This window comes from Lotus japonicus, chromosome 6, assembly GCF_012489685.1.
Source record: "Lotus japonicus ecotype B-129 chromosome 6, LjGifu_v1.2".
Classification (NCBI taxonomy): Eukaryota; Viridiplantae; Streptophyta; class Magnoliopsida; order Fabales; family Fabaceae; genus Lotus; species Lotus japonicus.
The window spans coordinates 19,792,974-19,810,673 of NC_080046.1; the positions used below are offsets into that span (position 1 = coordinate 19,792,974).

General features: G+C 41.1%; 1 protein-coding gene and 2 long non-coding RNA genes across 6 annotated transcripts; 1 reads left to right on the forward strand and 2 right to left on the reverse strand.

Annotated features, from left to right (window-relative positions):
* Window positions 1-432: 432 nt before the first annotated feature.
* LOC130723874 (uncharacterized) lies at window positions 433-5,407 on the forward strand. 4 transcript variants are annotated; one of them, XR_009014381.1, is made up of 5 exons: window positions 433-956; window positions 1,403-1,491; window positions 1,802-1,886; window positions 2,268-2,301; window positions 5,104-5,407. It is a non-coding gene; the product is annotated as an uncharacterized LOC130723874 (long non-coding RNA). The 4 variants fall into 4 exon arrangements; XR_009014382.1 differs by having other exon boundaries at window positions 433-871; XR_009014379.1 differs by having other exon boundaries at window positions 433-829.
* A 797-nt stretch (window positions 5,408-6,204) lies between these two features.
* LOC130724395 (uncharacterized) lies at window positions 6,205-8,148 on the reverse strand. The gene is made up of 2 exons (XR_009014491.1): window positions 7,509-8,148; window positions 6,205-6,579 (listed from the first exon to the last, which is right to left on the reverse strand). It is a non-coding gene; the product is annotated as an uncharacterized LOC130724395 (long non-coding RNA).
* A 6,254-nt stretch (window positions 8,149-14,402) lies between these two features.
* Window positions 14,403-16,727, reverse strand: LOC130725056 (uncharacterized). The gene is made up of 3 exons (XM_057576316.1): window positions 16,543-16,727; window positions 15,686-15,964; window positions 14,403-14,793 (listed from the first exon to the last, which is right to left on the reverse strand). The coding sequence occupies exons 1-3, from the start codon at window positions 16,725-16,727 to the stop codon at window positions 14,403-14,405; spliced, it is 855 nt and encodes a 284-aa protein (XP_057432299.1).
* Between the last annotated feature and the right edge of the window lie 973 nt (window positions 16,728-17,700).

Here is a 17,700-nt window from a genome sequence, read left to right on the forward strand (position 1 = left end):
CAAGGGGGGGGGGGAGTTTTTCGTTTTCGAAAACTTGTCTTTTCGTACCCGATTGTTGTATTCTGAAGCTTTAATGCTTTGTCTATCGTTTATGAGTTGTATTGTGATCGAGCTAATCGATTTTATTTCGATTTCTGCTTTGTTTTCTCTGAGGTTCAGTTGAAGGAACTTTGGGTTTTTCAGAGCAATTGTGTGAATGGAGTTTCACTACCAGAAACACGGGTTTTAGCGGCGGATTTTTGGTGGCGATTGTTGTAACCGCCGCTATTGTTTTAAACTTGGATTACAGCATGTGATATAGCGTCGGTTCAATTTTAGTTACTGGCAGTTTCAATCGCCGCTAAGTTTTAAAATGAAAAATTGCGAAAATTTTCGCGTTTGGCACCACAACGCGGTTTTACTCCCTCCAAACACTAAATCCCAAATCAAATCCACCACCTCCATCACCTTCATTCTCCCGTCAAACCCACCACCTCCTAACACGCGATGCCCACCTTCACAGTAACCGTCTCAAATCCCTAAACCTCACCACCACCTTCATTCTCTTTTCAAACCCAATCAACCACGACCACATCACTTCACCTTCTCCGTCCTTATCTTCACAACACAAAGCCGCTGCAACCACCTAATCACTCTTCTCCAAATCAAGCCATAGTTGCGAACGCCTCTCTTCCTGAACCCCAAATCAAACCAAAGTCGCTGCCATCGCCATTTCTCCTACCTTCGCCTTCCCCAAATTTGCACCCGCACCACTTCACCTACCATCCTTATTCTCTCTACTGTCACTGTCGATTCGTGGTCGTCCTCAGAACTGTGCTCCACCCTTCTGGTTTGTCATCCATGTTTATCTCTCTCCACCGTCATCTATTCTGTAGGTTTTATCCCCTTCTTTCAACAAAATTGCGTCTCTGATTGTGTCTCAGCCATCATTGTTCCATGTTTCTTCTTCTTTCTTAGTAAGGGTTTGTCAACCAAATTTTTAGGATTTATAGCTTTCCAAATCTTGTTTTAATCAGTAATGGAGTCATTAGTGTCGATGTTGAATCATATTTTGGGCCCTTATATTTAGGGTGTTTGATTTTATTTTTTAATTAAAGTGAGAGGAGTAAGTTTGCCTATATTTGTTTGCGATGTTTAGTTCTCTCAGTTTTGTTTTCGGTAGAATTGTTCTTTCACTGTTAAAAGGAATTGAATGTAGGCTTGCATGCTGAAGAACTAGGTTTTCTACATGATGTTGATATCATAGTCTTCAATAGGCCTCCAGTGGACTCATGAGAAAATATCTAAGGGATAGATTCAGTCAGTCTAATATATATCAGATATATTGCTTCTACATTGATTTACTGAAATTCTTGTTGTAACATTGATTTAGATCATAAGACTACAATTGGACTTTGTATAGGTTGCTGGACTATCTGGGCAGATGACTTGGATAAGAGGTGGTCCGACATGTTTGGATGCTAGCAACATTATTGAAGCTATAGATAACAGGTTAGTTGCTCTCTTAAATCTTTCTGAATTCACACTAAATTCACATTCTCATTCTTATGATAATTTCTTCTATCTTCTAGTGGAATTACATAACTGGGTAGTAGTATGCAGAGTAAAGTTGATAACATTTTCAGTGCCAATAATATTGACTACCCACCAGTTTATCAGATCAAGAGCTGATGGTAATGGACAAGTTATCCTCATAGTAACTTGTTCTCTCAGTTAAAATTTAAAGCCATTGTAGAGATCTGTTTGGTCATAACAAATTATTTTCTTATTGTACTCACTTGTAAATTTGATCTTAAAACAGAATGCTTACATAAGCAGAATCAAATGGGCATCATTGTCAAGCCATTGCTCCATTTAGCAACCATTTCTTGCTGTTGGTCTCTAAGGTAAATTTCTAATTCGTTACATGCTTGTGTCTCATTTTTTGCTTTTGTGCACTTGTATTTCATTTCATTTTTATACTTTCTTTGTCTTTGAAACTTATAATTTATTGATGGAGCTTGTCGTGATTTCAAGACTTTTAAATTGAACTTAATGTTTTCTCTGTTGTCAATCTATATATCTGATGCGGAGAGATATTCTTCTAGGTAATTAGATGAAGTATTAGTTTTTATATATATTTGAAGCTTAAACTTGTAAGATTCTGCATTGAGTATAGAGTTTGTTATTTGTTTCTTAAGTAGGTGCAATGACTTGCGGTGAAATATTTGTGATTTCAACATTACTGAACTTTTTTTTTTCTTCTCATTTTTGCAACCATATGGGAGATTACTTCAGTTCAAACTCCATCTAATTCAGGAGGTAATCATTCAAATAATGCTAGAGATTGATATCAATAGTTTATAAAGAAACCATCTTGTCTTTTAATTTGAAAACTTATCATTGCCTAGATATAAAGGTTTATGATACTGGGTTGTGTGCAATTACTTTTTTGCAGTTGGATTTTGATATAGCCCTTTATATAATATGTATTTTGTTTCCTTGATGTGAAGGTTTTTAGTATGGAACTTTATAACCTTGGTTTACATAATTTCCATAATTATTGGTTAGTGTTCAAGTAGAATATTGCAAATAAAAGGATTAATATTAATGAGTGAAAGTCCCCTGTCTGAATTTTCTAATAAAATAGCACAATTAGCTTCAGTTGATACCAGCACCAAATTTCTTAAAATTTCAATTTTTATTTTAGCGGCGGTTGGAACCGCTGTTAAATGTTGAAAAAGGAATAACAGATTTATGTTTAGTGGCGGTTTTAACCGCCGATAAATAGTTCACAGAAGCCGCCGCTAAATTTAGTGTTAAAACCGCCGCTAAACATTTGCGTCGACAATTTCTACAGCTGTTTTGCAACCGACGCAAACAACTTTTAGCGGCAATTATAATCGCCGCTAAACACTAAAATAACCGCCGGTAAAAGCCGTGTTTATTGTAGTGTTTGAACCACGAGACTGGAGCAGCTCGAGGTTAGGGCAACTTACTATTAGTTATGACTGCATGATAGGCGTCGAGGAATTCGACTTATGCTTTACTTTGATGTTGATTATGTTGATTATGTTGATGAACTGATGTTATGATGTTTTCCATAACTTGTGTTGTTGAGATATTGTTGAATGGTGCGTTTTGACGCGACTTCGGAGTGGAGATTCATTGATCTGGTGATCTTTGATATTTCGGGTTGGATGAACAACCCTAGGCAAGTTCAAACGTGGGGTTTGAGACTTAGCCATTCGTTGGTATTCGTTGAAATACTTAGACTTTCCCCGGGAAACTTCTTTTGGAGGGTTTTTGGAAAAATTAGAATGATTAGAATTTCGAAAACTAGAGACTTTGGGAGACTTAGACTTTGAGAAATAAACTCATAACTTGACTAATCCAATTCGAAACGTTTTTACTAAACGAATGAATATAGGGAACCTAAAGGAGAAAATGATTGCGAAAGACGGGGAAAAGTCGACTTTTGTTGTGGGTTTTGGAGAATTGTTGGACACCAGGGGGGAAGGTGAGCCACGGTGATGATTGAAAGTCACCGAGTACTCTAGTACTCTTGTTATTCGAGTTGTGTTGTATTGACCGACACTAACTCTAGGTTTTGGGTTGTGGGAGTTGTGTTGTATTGACCGACACTAACTCCGAGTTGTGTTGTATTGACCGACACTAACTCTTGGGTTTTGAGATTGGGTTTTGAGCTAAACACTTGTGTTGTGAGGACGATTCGATGTTTGGCTAACCATATTGCATCATGCATCATTTGGTGAATAACGGGAATGGTTCACCGATGCATATTCGATGAGGAACGGGAATGCTTCATCGATGGTGAATAATGGGAATGGTTCACCAATGCATCATTCGACAAGGAACGGGAATGCTTTGTCGAGGATGAAGAACGGGAATGCTTCATCCATAGTGAAGAACGGGAATGCTTCACTTGTGGCGAACGGGAACACGTCACAATATCCGGATCATTTTGATTGCATCTCACGCATACATTCACTCTGACTGGAATTGTGTGCTGTTTGATTTATTGAAGCATTGTTAGAGCCAATAACATGCTAGGATTGTTTATATATATATATATATATATATATATATATATATATATATCAACATATATATCTATACCCCATATCACATGTTGAGTGTATATCTACTTTATTCCGTGAGTTGACCCTAGCGCCTTGGCTTTGGTTTCATGTTTGTGTTTGGGCGGTCGGCCTGCTGCCAGATGTCGATGGCGGACTGGTTTTCGATGGTCTCTCCCTCGGGGGGGATCAGGTATGAGTTGGTGGACCGTCATGCCCCCACCGCTTGGGTGATCGATGTTGTGGGTCACCGAGCGACGTACCGGGGAAGGGTCATGGAGGACCGGACGGATGAGCGAGGACGCTTGACGAGAGGAGTGCTACGACGTATGGAGCTGAGCTTTGACTTGTCGCCCTCAGTTCACTGTGGACCAGGTACTGGTCGAGGACCACCTGCACCACCTCCTGCTTCATCTTCTGATGACGAGGACCCAGCGGAGATAGAGCCTGTTGTTGCTACACCTGTTGCGCCACCTCCTGCTACTGCTATCGATCCTACCGACGTGGCGTCGTCCTCTAGGCTTGTGCGGCCGAAGAGGGAGTCTGTTGTCCCATCTGCCTCACGTCTCTTTTCCTTCTCTTCACCGCACGGCTACCGTGTGGACCCCTTGGTTAGGGTGGTGGAGGAGGATGTTCTTACAGGAGAGGTGGATGTTGAGACCGGCTCGACTAGGACGGTGCGCAAGACAGTTAGGAGGGAGGTCGTGGACTTGGACACCGAGATGATTACGGTGGATTCTGACTCTGACTCCCAGAGCAGTGGGGACAGCTACTCGCCGAGCAGCGATGAGGAGGAGGAGCTATGAGCTGGACTGGGAGGGTAACTTTTGCTAAGTGGTTTATAAGATAATATACGTTAGTGTGACTTTTGCTAAATTTACGTTAAACATATGAGTATAGCTTAATTATGCAGCAATTCCATGAGGTTTTCCAGATCAGCAATTTTTTAAAAAATGATCATTCTAAACCTTCTAGATAATTGTAATATTCTTTTTTCTTAATGGGAGCTGCAAATTAAATGCAGGAATATGTACTGCTTCAGCTATCAGTCTGGCGAATTGGAGCATCTGATGAATGTATGATTACCAAGCATTTTGTGTTCATTAATCTCTGTTTACTATGGTTAAATGAACGTGTATTTCCTCAGTGTTCTGGATTTCATTGTCTTGTATGCTATGTTAACTGCCACCTCTACGAAGGATGTTGTTATCCTCATGATATACAATTATCTATCAGATTTAATAAAAATCTATCTGTTTAATGGCAGGTCGATGAGATGATTGGTGTCACTCATCATCCTCGTAGTAATCTTGTTGCAACTTATAGTGAAGATGACACAATGAATTTGTGAGAACCTTGAATCATTTGCAAATTTTGTCAATTTAAAATTTACAATCTTTGTTAAGATTGCTATTATATCAATAAAAATTCCTTTTATTTGCAAAAAAAAAAATGAGAGATGAAGTCACCCTTCTTTGGTTTTAGATGAGTGAGAGAAGAGAGATTAAATTGTGGGTTCAATCACCTATACAATCTTCCCAATTTCTGAAGAAAAAGAGCGGTAACATTAGCACATGTAAGTAACATATTTTTGGCTGCGATTTCCTTCTTTCTCCATGTTTTAAATCTCCACAAACTTCAATTCAAAAAAAAAAAAAAACACCACAAACTTCATTTTAGCAAAATGGCCAATTGGGGAAATTTTATGTTTTAAATAAAAATTAACTTTTTCTCTTTCCCCACCTCATTCTCTATCTCTCCTTTTTCTATTAAACTAAGCAATCTACAAAATTTACTCTATTCATCTCTTTCACTTGTAAACCAAACAATTTATGTTCTCCCTTCTACCTCCATATTAGCTATTCCAGTGAAACTCGTAACAAAAAAATGCCCTGCTAGTCTTCTTTTTAGGTCCTCACTACTACTAAGCAATGGCCACGGTGTGGGGCCAGGGCATTAAACAGACTGATCCTTTGTACATCAATTTTCATTACCATCCTAAAGAACATTTATGCATGTCTTCAGCCCCACCCCCTGGCATGCACCTTATTACAAGAATGTTAGCAATACTCTATTTTAACACACTATTCAACACATTATAACTTCATACAAGTCTAGGAAAAAGTAAAAACAATACAAACATAACATTCACTGTGAGAATAGAATGTTGTTCACTGCACTCGCTGTATTGTGGAACTTCCAAACATTAGAAGTATGGTTTATAGTATAGTATGCTTAATGCTTACACGGTTATAGCAATACAAGTAGCACCATCAGAACACAATTAAAATATTTATAATATACTGCTAAACACAAATCAAACTAAACCGAACAGATCACAAACCATAGTCAGCTTCACAAGCATTTACTTCACATAATGGTAGAAATCAAGCAGTGTCAGCCTTCTCTCTTGCCATGGCACCTCCAACTCCATAGCGTGCTCTAATTTCAGCTGCAAGCAGCATCATGCGCAAGCTTATCCGGTGAAAGCGGACGAGGACTGCAGAACATCAATCATTGGTCACTTCAAAAAATTCAAAATACAGACCATGAAGAAAAGCATAACCTAAGCCACAGTCAACTTACCTACTTCTTAGTGTTCAACGACTCTACCTAAAAAACTAGTTCCTAGTGAGGATTGATCTACCATTTATAAGGACTATTTGGGTCATGTCTTTAGTCAATGTGGAACTTCAACCGTTAACACTTAAAGCACCCCTCATAAGTCACAAGAGACATTTACACTTATCTTGTTTGGTTCAATTTTTAGGAGGGGAAGGGAATGATGGGGGACAAAATCCCTCATAACTCAATTTTGTCTTCCCTCCAAAAGTGGAGGAATTGGAGGGAAATTATTTCATTATACATAAATGTCCCTACTAAGTTTTAAAATCTTCTGAAGTGAGGGTAGCTAATGCAAATTAGTTTTAAAATCCCTCCAATCCCCTAACCAAACAGAAACGAGTTATTTCCCCTCCCCTCCCCTGTCTTGGACAAAGATAATAAGAATTAAAATCCCTCACTTCCCATCCCCTACATGTGCAATTTGCAGGGGGGTGACCCACGGATTAATCAACTGTCAGCTCTAAGTGAAGAATGCTCTAAAGGATAATTTTGACAATATCTCTGATCAATGATAGTTTACACTAAGGTGGCAAAAGTGATTTGAAGCAAAGATCCAAAACAAAAACAGCAAAAGATACATACAAGTAAATCTGAAATAACTAATCTACAAACAAAGGTAATATATCTGAGAAAGAAACAATAAGCAGAACACACACACACATATATATATAAAAGAAAAAAAACATGATCCACTCCCAGTGAGCTTCTGGAATACAAATGAGAAGAGAATCAGAAAAATGAGAAGCAGACGGAAGCAAATTCGTTTATTTATATATTCATTCCACAAAACAGAGACTTTATTACCGACGATGGAAGTAAGGGTCCTGCGGGTTGAGGCGGAAGCCATCAAGCAAGGGTTGTTGATATTTTCACTGTTGAACATATTTCCATTGTCGTCAGGCAACATCACGATGTTAGGGCACGGTTGTGCTCCGACCAAACCAGTATCGACGCTCGGACCATTCGCAACATCACTGCAGAACATCAATCATTGGTCACTTCAAAAAATTCAAAATATTGACCATGAAAAAAAGAATAACCTAAGCCAGAGTCAACTTATCTACTTCAAAGTGTTCAGCGACCCTAACTACCTAAAAACACTAGTTCCTAGTGAGAATTGTTCTACCATTTATAGGGGCTATTAGGGTCATGTCTTTAGTCAATGTGGAACTTCACACGTTAACATTTAACACGCCCCTCACAAGAGACATTTACACTTATCTTGTTTGGTTCAATTTTTAGGAGGGGAGGGGAATGCAGGGGGCAAAACCCCTCATAACTCAATTTTGTCTTCCCTCCAAAAGTGGAGGAATTTGTCGGGGGAATATTTCATTATACATAAATGTCCTACTAGGTTTTAAGATCTTCTAAAGTGAGGGTAGCTAATGCAAATTAGTTTTGAAATCGCTCCCATCCCCTAACCAAACAGAAAAGAGTTATTTCCCCTCCCCTCCCCTGTCTTGAACAAAGATAATAACTACATGTGCAATTTGTAGGTGGGTGACCCACGGATTAATCAAGTGTCAGCTCTAACTGAAGAATTCTCTAAAGGATTATTTTGACGATATCTCTGATCAGTGGTAGTTTACACTAATTAAGCTGGCAAAAGTGATTTGAAGCAAAGATCCAAAACAAAAACAGCAAAAAGATACATACAAGTAAATCTGAAATAATTAATCTATAAACAGATATAATATAGAGAAAGAAACAGCAAGAAGAACAAAACATGATCCAACATGACCATTACTCCCAAAATGTAAAAAGCTAAAGCAACACAAATGATTGCAAAAGATTGTATGTACATGTTTTCTGATGAGAACCAGAATACAGAAATAGAGTACAAGGTATAAGAATAAGAAAAATACTTTGATTAATACTGAAATAGAAGAAACAGAAATACAATAGCTACTGCTATTGTCCCAGAGTAAGACTCCTGTAGAAGAAGAGACTCTCTTCACTCTACTCTTAACAACCTATTTCTCATCATACCCCAACCCTCATCCTAACAGAAACTTATATAGGAAACCTTCTCTCACTCTTTTGCACCTTCCTACCCGCAAAAGGCGTAACTAACTGTGCCAGCTCACTCCTCAAAAGATTCCCCTCCTCTCTTATTCTTTCTAACATAAACTTTCCATATTTTGGGCCTAGACTCATGAGCTGCAGCCCAACTTTCACTAAGGGTTCTATCAATGCCACCCGCTGGAGAAGCAACCTTGTCCTCAAGGTTGAAAGCGGGAAATTGATTTAAAATGGTTGACTCCTCTTCCCAAGTGGCTTCATCTGCTGACTTGTCAGTCCACTGAATAAGAAATTGTTTCACGGGTGCTCCGTGTTGGTGGATCATGCGAGTAGCTAACACTGTACTTGGTTGTACTGATGGAGGAAGCTCCCCTGCAAGTCCCTCTGGCAATTCCTTCTCTACTTGGTAATTCCCGACTGCCTTCTTCAAGAGTGAAACATGGAAGACGGGATGGATGCGAGAAGTGTCGGGAAGACGAAGTTTATACGCCACTGCGCCTATACGTTCCAGCACTTCAAAAGGACCATAAAATCGTGGAGAAAGCTTTGGGTTGATCCTTTGTGCCACTGATTGCTGGCGGTGGGGACGGAGTTTCACAAAAACCCATTCACCTACCTCAAAATGCTTATCCTTGCGCTTCTTATCTGCCTGCGATTTCATGTAACCCTGAGCACGAAGGAGATGGCTTCGTAGCTGTCGCAACGCTTCATCTCTGTCTATCAACTCACGAGCTACAGCTTCAACCTTTGTCTCTCCAACAGTGAAACGAAGCAAGGTAGGAGGAACGCGACCGTAGACCACCTCAAAAGGCGTGACTCCTGTGGAAGAGTGATAGGTAGTGTTGTACCAGTACTCCGCCCAAGGAAGCCAATGGAGCCATGTGCGTGGCTGGTCCGCGATAAAACAACGCAGATATGTTTCCAAACATCGATTAATGACTTCAGTTTGGCCATCCGTTTCAGGATGATATGCCGTGCTCATGGTCATATGTGTCCCTTGGAGCTTAAAGAGTTCCACCCAGAAATTGCTCACAAATATAGGATCTCGATCACTGACTATGGAGCGTGGAACTCCATGCAAACACACTATTTCTTTAGCAAAAGCTTCAGCTACTCCTCTGGCAGAGAAAGGATGACGTAAGGGAATGAAATGCGCGTATTTGGACAACCGATCCACCACCACAAAAACAGTATCAGTGCCTTTTACCTTGGGCAACCCAGTTATGAAATCCATGGAAAGCTCATCCCAAATTTTGTCTGGAATTGGCAATGGTTGGAGCAAGCCCCCTGGCAACGTTGCCAAGTATTTCTGCCTTTGACACACATCACAGGATTGCACGAATTGTTGAACCCGTCCCTTCATTCCGATCCAGTACACGTTCGCAGCAAGTCTTCGATATGTGCGATAAAATCCCGAGTGTCCACCCTGTGGGGTTGCATGAAACTCCTTGAGGAGCTGAGGAATCCAGCGAGATGAAGCAGAAATCACTATACGTTGTGCATAGTACAACACACCTTGTTCATAGGTGAACCCTGGTTTACTGGATGGATCTTTTTGTAGTGCTGCAATAATTGCAGCCAGCTTCTCATCCTGATGAGCTTCTTGAACCAACTCTTTCCCTTCCGACCAATGAGGATAAGAGATTATGGATTGGAACTCACCCTCCTCAAATCGCCGAGACAAGGCATCAGCCCCTTTGTTAGTTGGGCCAGGCTTGTATATGATATCAAAGCGATATCCCAGGAGTTTGGCAGCCCAATTTTGCTGGTCCACCGTTGTAATGCGTTGATGGAGTAATTGACGCAAACTTTTCTGGTCAGTATACACAGTAAATTCCCTTCCGAGCAAGTAAGGGCGCCAATGTTGCACAGCCAACACTATGGCCATTAGTTCCTTCTCATATGCAGACTTAGACAAATTCCTGGGACTCAAAGCTTTACTGAAATAAGCTATGGGTCTGCCCTGCTGAAGTAATATGGCTCCAACTCCATTTCCAGAAGCATCACTTTCTATGGAGAAAGGTTTAGAAAAGTCAGGCAACGCGAGCACTGGTTCTGTTACCATGTATGCTTTGAGGGTCTCGAAGGCTTGCTGGGCTTGGGGAGTCCATTTGAAACCCTCTTTCTTGGTAAGGTCAGTCAAAGGACGAGCAATCTTGCCATAGTCCTGTACAAATTTGCGATAGTACCCAGTTAATCCAAGAAAACCACGAACTCCCTTAGTGTTCTTCGGTACAGGCCATGAAGTAATGCTCTGAATTTTGCTTGGATCCATGGCTACCCCCTTCTGTGAAACTACATGACCCAAATACTCCACAGAATTCTGAGCAAAATTACACTTCTTACGGTTGGCAACCAAGCTTTGTGCTCGCAATCTCTCAAAAACTGTGGTCAGATGCTGCAAATGCAATTCCCAATTTGAGCTGTACACCAAGATGTCGTCGAAGAAAACTAGCACACTTCGACGCAAGAGATCTCGGAAAACTTCATTCATTAAGGCGTGGAAAGTGGAGGGAGCATTCATCAAACCGAAAGGCATTACGAGGTATTCATAATGCCCCTCATGAGTGCGAAATGCAGTTTTATGCACATCTTCCTCTTTCACCAATACTTGATGATATCCCGATTTGAGATCGAGTTTGGAGAAATATCTAGCTCCATGTAACTCATCCAATAGCTCATCAATCACTGGAATTGGGAACTTGTCGGGAATCGTCGCCTTGTTAAGTTCACGATAATCCACACACATCCGCCATGTCCCATCCTTCTTTTTCACCAGGATCACGGGACTGGAAAAAGCGCTTTGACTATGTCGAATAATCCCTGATTTCAACATTTCCATAACTTGCTTCTCGATCTCATCCTTGTGGTGATGAGAGTACCTGTAAGGTCTCACATTCACCGGTCCTTGACCTGCTATGAGATTAATTTGATGGTCTTTCTGTCTCTTTAGAGGTAACCCGCTCTTTTCAGTGAAAATGTCTCCAAATTGCTTGAGGAGAGATTCCAATTGATGTTGCTGTCCCATTGAGAGCTCTGAGACTTCATGGGGTTTCTGTGTAGAATATTCTTCCAGTGATCCTCTACACGCCCCTTCATGTTCCTCGTTCAGATCAACCAACCTCTGCAAAGCCCACTGGTCAAGCTGCATTCCCTTCTGTCCCTGCAAGAAGAAACTCTTGTCTGCGAGTTGGAACCGCATAGTTTGTTTTTCCCAATTGACTAACATATCTCCCAGAGTCATTAACCAGGCTATGCCCAGAACCAGATCAATTCCATCCAAATCAAACAGGATTGTATCCACAGAAGCAGTATAATCACCAATTTCAATTCCAACCTGTTCCACCTTACCCATGGCCATCACCTTGCTCCCATCTCCCAAGAGGATTCGCATTTCTGGGGTGTTCTGTACCTCCCATCCCATAGCTGTCGCCACACGTTTGGACAAGAAGTTATGCGTAGCCCCGCTATCGACTAGAATCAAGATCGGCACGCCCTGAATTTTCCCTTGTAGCTTCATCGTGTGGGCTTGGATGGGCTCAACTCCTAGTTTCATAATACTTAATTCTCCATCAATTTCGGCTGCTTCTTCTTCTTCAACTTCCAGTAGAGAACTTCCTTCCTCGCCGTCGCCGCCCTCGTCAATCAACATGATGCGGAGCTGTCTATCGGGACATTGGTGGAGGGGGTGGTATTTGCCACCACACTTGAAACAGAGCCCCTTCTGCCGCCGGTCAAGGAGCTCTTGGTAGGGCAAGTGTCTGATTCCTCTATCGCGATGGTTGGAACGCGTAGGGCCTGTGTCGTCGCGTTTTTCCTTTTTGTCATCGCCGTTTTTCACCATGACCCAGCCTTGGGTGGACTCACGACCCGTTGGGACTGGGACAGGAGCCGTTTGGTGGGCGGGTCGGGTAAAGGACCCGGTTCCTGGCCCAAATCGAATTCCGCCGGTTTTTGACCCGAAAGAGCGTCGACCCGGCCCATGAAGCTCCGTCTCTATTGCCCGAGCCAGAGGAATCAATCGCGAACGTGGTAGTGTTGTCAACGCTCGCATACTGCGAACGCGTGCTCGTATATCTTCACGCAATCCATGGATGAAGTATCCAAAGAATTGCTCATCAGGCAGATTCGGAGCCTGTGATAACAATCGTTCGAATTCCACCACGTATTCGTCAATGGTTCCCTGTTGCTGTAGATCTGAAAGCTGTTCGAAAGCATCCCTTTTGCTAGCGGTACCGTACCGTTCCAGAAGCTCGTTGGTGAGGCGTTCCCAGGTTAAACCTGGATCCAGATGCAGAAGTGAGTTGAAGTAGTGGATCGTTGATCCCTCCATGCATAGGTGAGCCAAGTTAACCTTGACCTCTGGGCTTGTACCCATGACATGGAAATAGACCTCTGCGCGAGCTATCCATCCCGCTGGGTCTTCTCCATTGAAAAGTGGTAGCTCCACCTTCTTGGCAGATTTTCGAAACTCATCCAGTTGGCCTCCATCGAGTCTTGTCCAGCCAGAAGCTCCGGATGTAACTCCTCTCTCTGCTCCAGAAGTACCAGGTGTACCTCCTTTCTCTGCTTCAGATCGTGCAGGTGTACTCTGATGAAGAGCACTTCCCGAATCATCTGCTTCCTGGGTCGGCTTGGATAATTTCTGGGTTAGAAGGTCAATCAAGCGTGCCTGATTGCTTTCTGCTTGTTCTTGCATCGTGACAAGCGTTGATCGGAGATTCGCGACTTCCGTTTCCAGTGCTGCTACCTTCGCTTCCATCTTCTTCTTCGGTGGCATAAGTTGTCAAAGCAAACGATTATGAACGCTGGTTTCCGTCACGCGAGTATCCGGTAGGTCGGACCAATTTGATGAGAACTAGAATACAGAAATAGAGTACAAGGTATGAGAATAAGAAAAATACTTTGATTAATACTGAAATAGAAGAAACAGAAATACAATAGCTACTGCTATTGTCCCAGAGTAAGACTCCTGTAGAAGAAGAGACTCTCTTCACTCTACTCTTAACAACCTATTTCTCATCATACCCCAACCCTCATCCTAACAGAAACTTATATAGGAAACCTTCTCTCACTCTTTTGCACCTTCCTACCCGCAAAAGGCGTAACTAACTGTGCCAGCTCACTCCTCAAAAGATTCCCCTCCTCTCTTATTCTTTCTAACATAAACTTTCCATATTTTGGGCCTAGACTCATGAGCTGCAGCCCAACTTTCACTAAGGGTTCTATCATTTTCCAACTTCATGTGTTTGGCCTCTGCCCAGTCAGGCTTGAAGTAAGCTTTTTTCATGACTTCCCCGATGTTGTCGCGTGGCGGTGGTCCGAAAAGACTGTGGGTCACACTATTCTTGTCGAAGGACCCGATGTTGTCGCGTGGTGGAGGCGGTAGTCCGAAAACCAATTTGATGAGAACTAGAATACAGAAATAGAGTACAAGGTATGAGAATAAGAAAAATACTTTGATTAATACTGAAATAGAAGAAACAGAAATACAATAGCTACTGCTATTGTCCCAGAGTAAGACTCCTGTAGAAGAAGAGACTCTCTTCACTCTACTCTTAACAACCTATTTCTCATCATACCCCAACCCTCATCCTAACAGAAACTTATATAGGAAACCTTCTCTCACTCTTTTGCACCTTCCTACCCGGAAAAGGCGTAACTAACTGTGCCAGCTCACTCCTCAAAAGATTCCCCTCCTCTCTTATTCTTTCTAACATAAACTTTCCATATTTTGGGCCTAGACTCATGAGCTGCAGCCCAACTTTCACTAAGGGTTCTATCATTTTCCAACTTCATGTGTTTGGCCTCTGCCCAGTCAGGCTTGAAGTAAGCTTTTTTCATGACTTCCCCGATGTTGTCGCGTGGCGGTGGTCCGAAAAGACTGTGGGTCACACTATTCTTGTCGAAGGACCCGATGTTGTCGCGTGGTGGTGGCGGTAGTCCGAAAAGACTGTGGGTCACACTATTCTTGTTAAAGGACCCGAAGTTGCGGGGGTTGTCGTGATGATCCTCATCCACCGGAAGCCTAGCTCCGAACAATGCCGTTTCCGAAACTTTCTTTTCACTGCAGAACATCAATCATTGGTCACTTCAAAAAATTAAAAATACAGACCATGAAGAAAAGCATAACCTAAGCCAGACTGACAGAGTGAATTTATCTACTTCTTAGTGTTCAGCGACCTTAACTCTACCTAAAAAACTAGTTCCTAGTGAGGATTGATCTACCAATTATAAGGACTATTTGGGTCATGTCTTTAGTCAATGTGGAACTTCAACCGTTAACATTTAAAGCACCCCTCACAAGAGACATTTACACTTATCTTGTTTGGTTCAATTTTTAGGAGGGGACTGGGGAGGGGAATGAAGGGGGACAAAATCCCTCATAACTCAATTTTGTCTTCCTTCCAAGAGTGGAGGAATTGGAGGGGAATTATTTCATTATACATAAACGTCCCTACTAAGTTTTAAAATCTCCTAAAGAGAGGGTAGCTAATGCAAATTAGTTTTAAAATCCCTCCAATCCCCTAACCAAACAGAAATGAGTTATTTCCCCTCCCATTCCCTGTCTTGAACAAAGATAAGAAGAATTAAAATCCCTCACTTCCCATCCCCTACATGTGCAATTTGCAGGTGGGTGGCCCAGGGATTAATCAAGTTTCAGCTCTAAGTGAAGAATGCTCTAAAGGATAATTTTGACAATATCTCTGATCAATGATAGTTTACACTAATTAAGCTGGCAAAAGTGATTTGAAGCAAAGTTCCAAAACAAAAACAGCAAAAGATACATACAAGTAAATCTGAAAAAACTAATCAACAAACAGAGGTAATATATCTGAGAAAGAAACAATAAGCAGAACACACACACACACATATATATATAAAAGAAAAAAAAATGATCCACTCCCAAAATGTTAAAAATGAAAGCGACAAAAATAATTGCAAGGAAAGGTACGTACGAGTACTTTGACTCCATGCGTTTGGTCTGTAACCAGTGATCTATGACGGTGGGAGTCATGGTCATGGGGGTTGAGGCGGAAGACACCAACAAAGGGTCGTTGATAGCTTCCCTGTTGAACGTGATTCCATTTCCGTCAGGCAACTTCACGATTATAGGGTACGGTTGTGCTCTGACCAAACTCTTGTCGATGAACCCGATGCGATCCACCATCCTCTTGTGGTAGAGCTGCGCCGGAACCCTAGCGTCAAACGACGTGGTTCCCAAAACCTTGTTTTCACTGCAGAACATCAATCATTGGTCAATTCAAAATATTAAGCCAGAGTGAACTTATCTACTTCTAAGTGTTGAGCGACCCAAACTACCTAAAAAGCCTAGTTCCTAGTGAGGATTGGTGTATCATTTATTAGGGTCATGTCTTTAGTCAATGTGGAACTTCAGATTTTAACGCAACCCTCACAAGAGACATTTACAGTTATCTTGTTTGGTTGAATATTTAGGAGGGGAGGGGAATGAAGGGGGAAACTCAATTTTGTCTTCCCTCCAAAAGTGGAGGAATTGGAGGGGAATTATGAGTTATTTCCCCTCCCCGTTCTTGAACAAAGATAATAAGAATTAAATCCCGCACTTGTCATCCATCCCCTACATGTGCAATTTGCAGGTTACACTAAGGTGGCAAAAGTGATTTGAAACAAAAACAGCAAAAGATAAGATACATACATACAAATAAACCTGAAATAATTAATCAGATAATAGAAAGAAACAGCAAGCAGAACAAAACATGATCCAACATGACCATTACTCCCAAAATGTTAAGAGTTAAAGCAACACAAATAATTGCAAGAGAATAGAAGGTACTTCTCCGACTCCATGCGTTTGGCCGCTGCCCAGTCAGTATCGGCGGAGGCGGAGGGAGAACCGACGTTGTCGTGGTGTTCCACGATGTTGTCATAGGACCCGACGTTGCCGTGGTGATCCACCACCTGAACCCTAGCGCCGTACGACGTCGTTCCCCAAACTTTCTCTTCGCTCGCGAGAGCCATGTTTACAATGTTACTATTTATCTGGTGGAACGCGGGTGTACTGTAAGGATTGGTCAATCTACATACTGAACTGAATAATCTCTCGTCATACACGTGTTTTTACTTTTTATCCCACCCCTTCATTCCACTCTCTCCTCTTTGCTGCTCTCACTTCAATTATTATTATCTTAATCTTAGGGCATTGCTCCGGTTTCTATCTTTTTTTTTGTTTATAACGTTGTTCTATCTTCTTTTTTTAAAGTGTTGTTCTATCTTCTTAAATCTTGTATCTTACTAGTGATTATACCCGTGCGATGCACGGGCTCGCACAGGGTCTAAATCATTGATTTCATTGAAAAGATTACAATTAATCTAATCCAACCATGATTCCTTATTTTATTATTATTCGAATCTCACCATACCACATATATTTATATTATTTATTTTTAATATTTAATATTTAAAATTAAATAAATGCTCCAACTAAAAAATATTTAATTAATATTTGAATTCGGGCAAAGAAGTCCGAAGGAGACTTAAAACCAGCTCTAGCTGGTCAAAACTGGGTACACGAAGTGGAAATAAAGTCGTGCGATGCACAGAGGTTACTCGTGTTAATATTGTACAGGATGATTTATTGTTGATGAATCCGTTATTGCACGGACATATAACGCTTAGTAGGATATGTGGATGAAAAATATAATTTAACATCAATAGGCGATGATAATAAGTTTCACAATTTAATACCTTATTTAATTTACCTTATTTTAATTATGATAATGTAAAAAAGTGCGTTAATATGAGGGTTGAAAATAAGTTACTACTTAATGAGAATAATATGTGTTACCAAAAATCATTATCGTTCAAATTGATCAATATCATTTATTCCTAAATAGTGTCTCATTTCCTTGTCTTATCCAATGAAATTGTGACACATCAATTAAAAATGATTGAATATGACATTTTCAACCTTAAGATTATAATCCCTAAACAA

Coding starts and splice junctions, on each gene's coding strand:
- LOC130725056 (XM_057576316.1), bottom strand. CDS start 16,727: ATGGCTCTCGCGAGCGAAGAGAAAGTTTGGGGAACGACGTCGTACGGC. Junction 15,965..16,542: donor AAACGCATGGAGTCGGAGAA/GTACCTTCTATT, acceptor GATGTTCTGCAG/TGAAAACAAGGTTTTGGGAA. Junction 14,794..15,685: donor CGCATGGAGTCAAAGTACTC/GTACGTACCTTT, acceptor GATGTTCTGCAG/TGAAAAGAAAGTTTCGGAAA.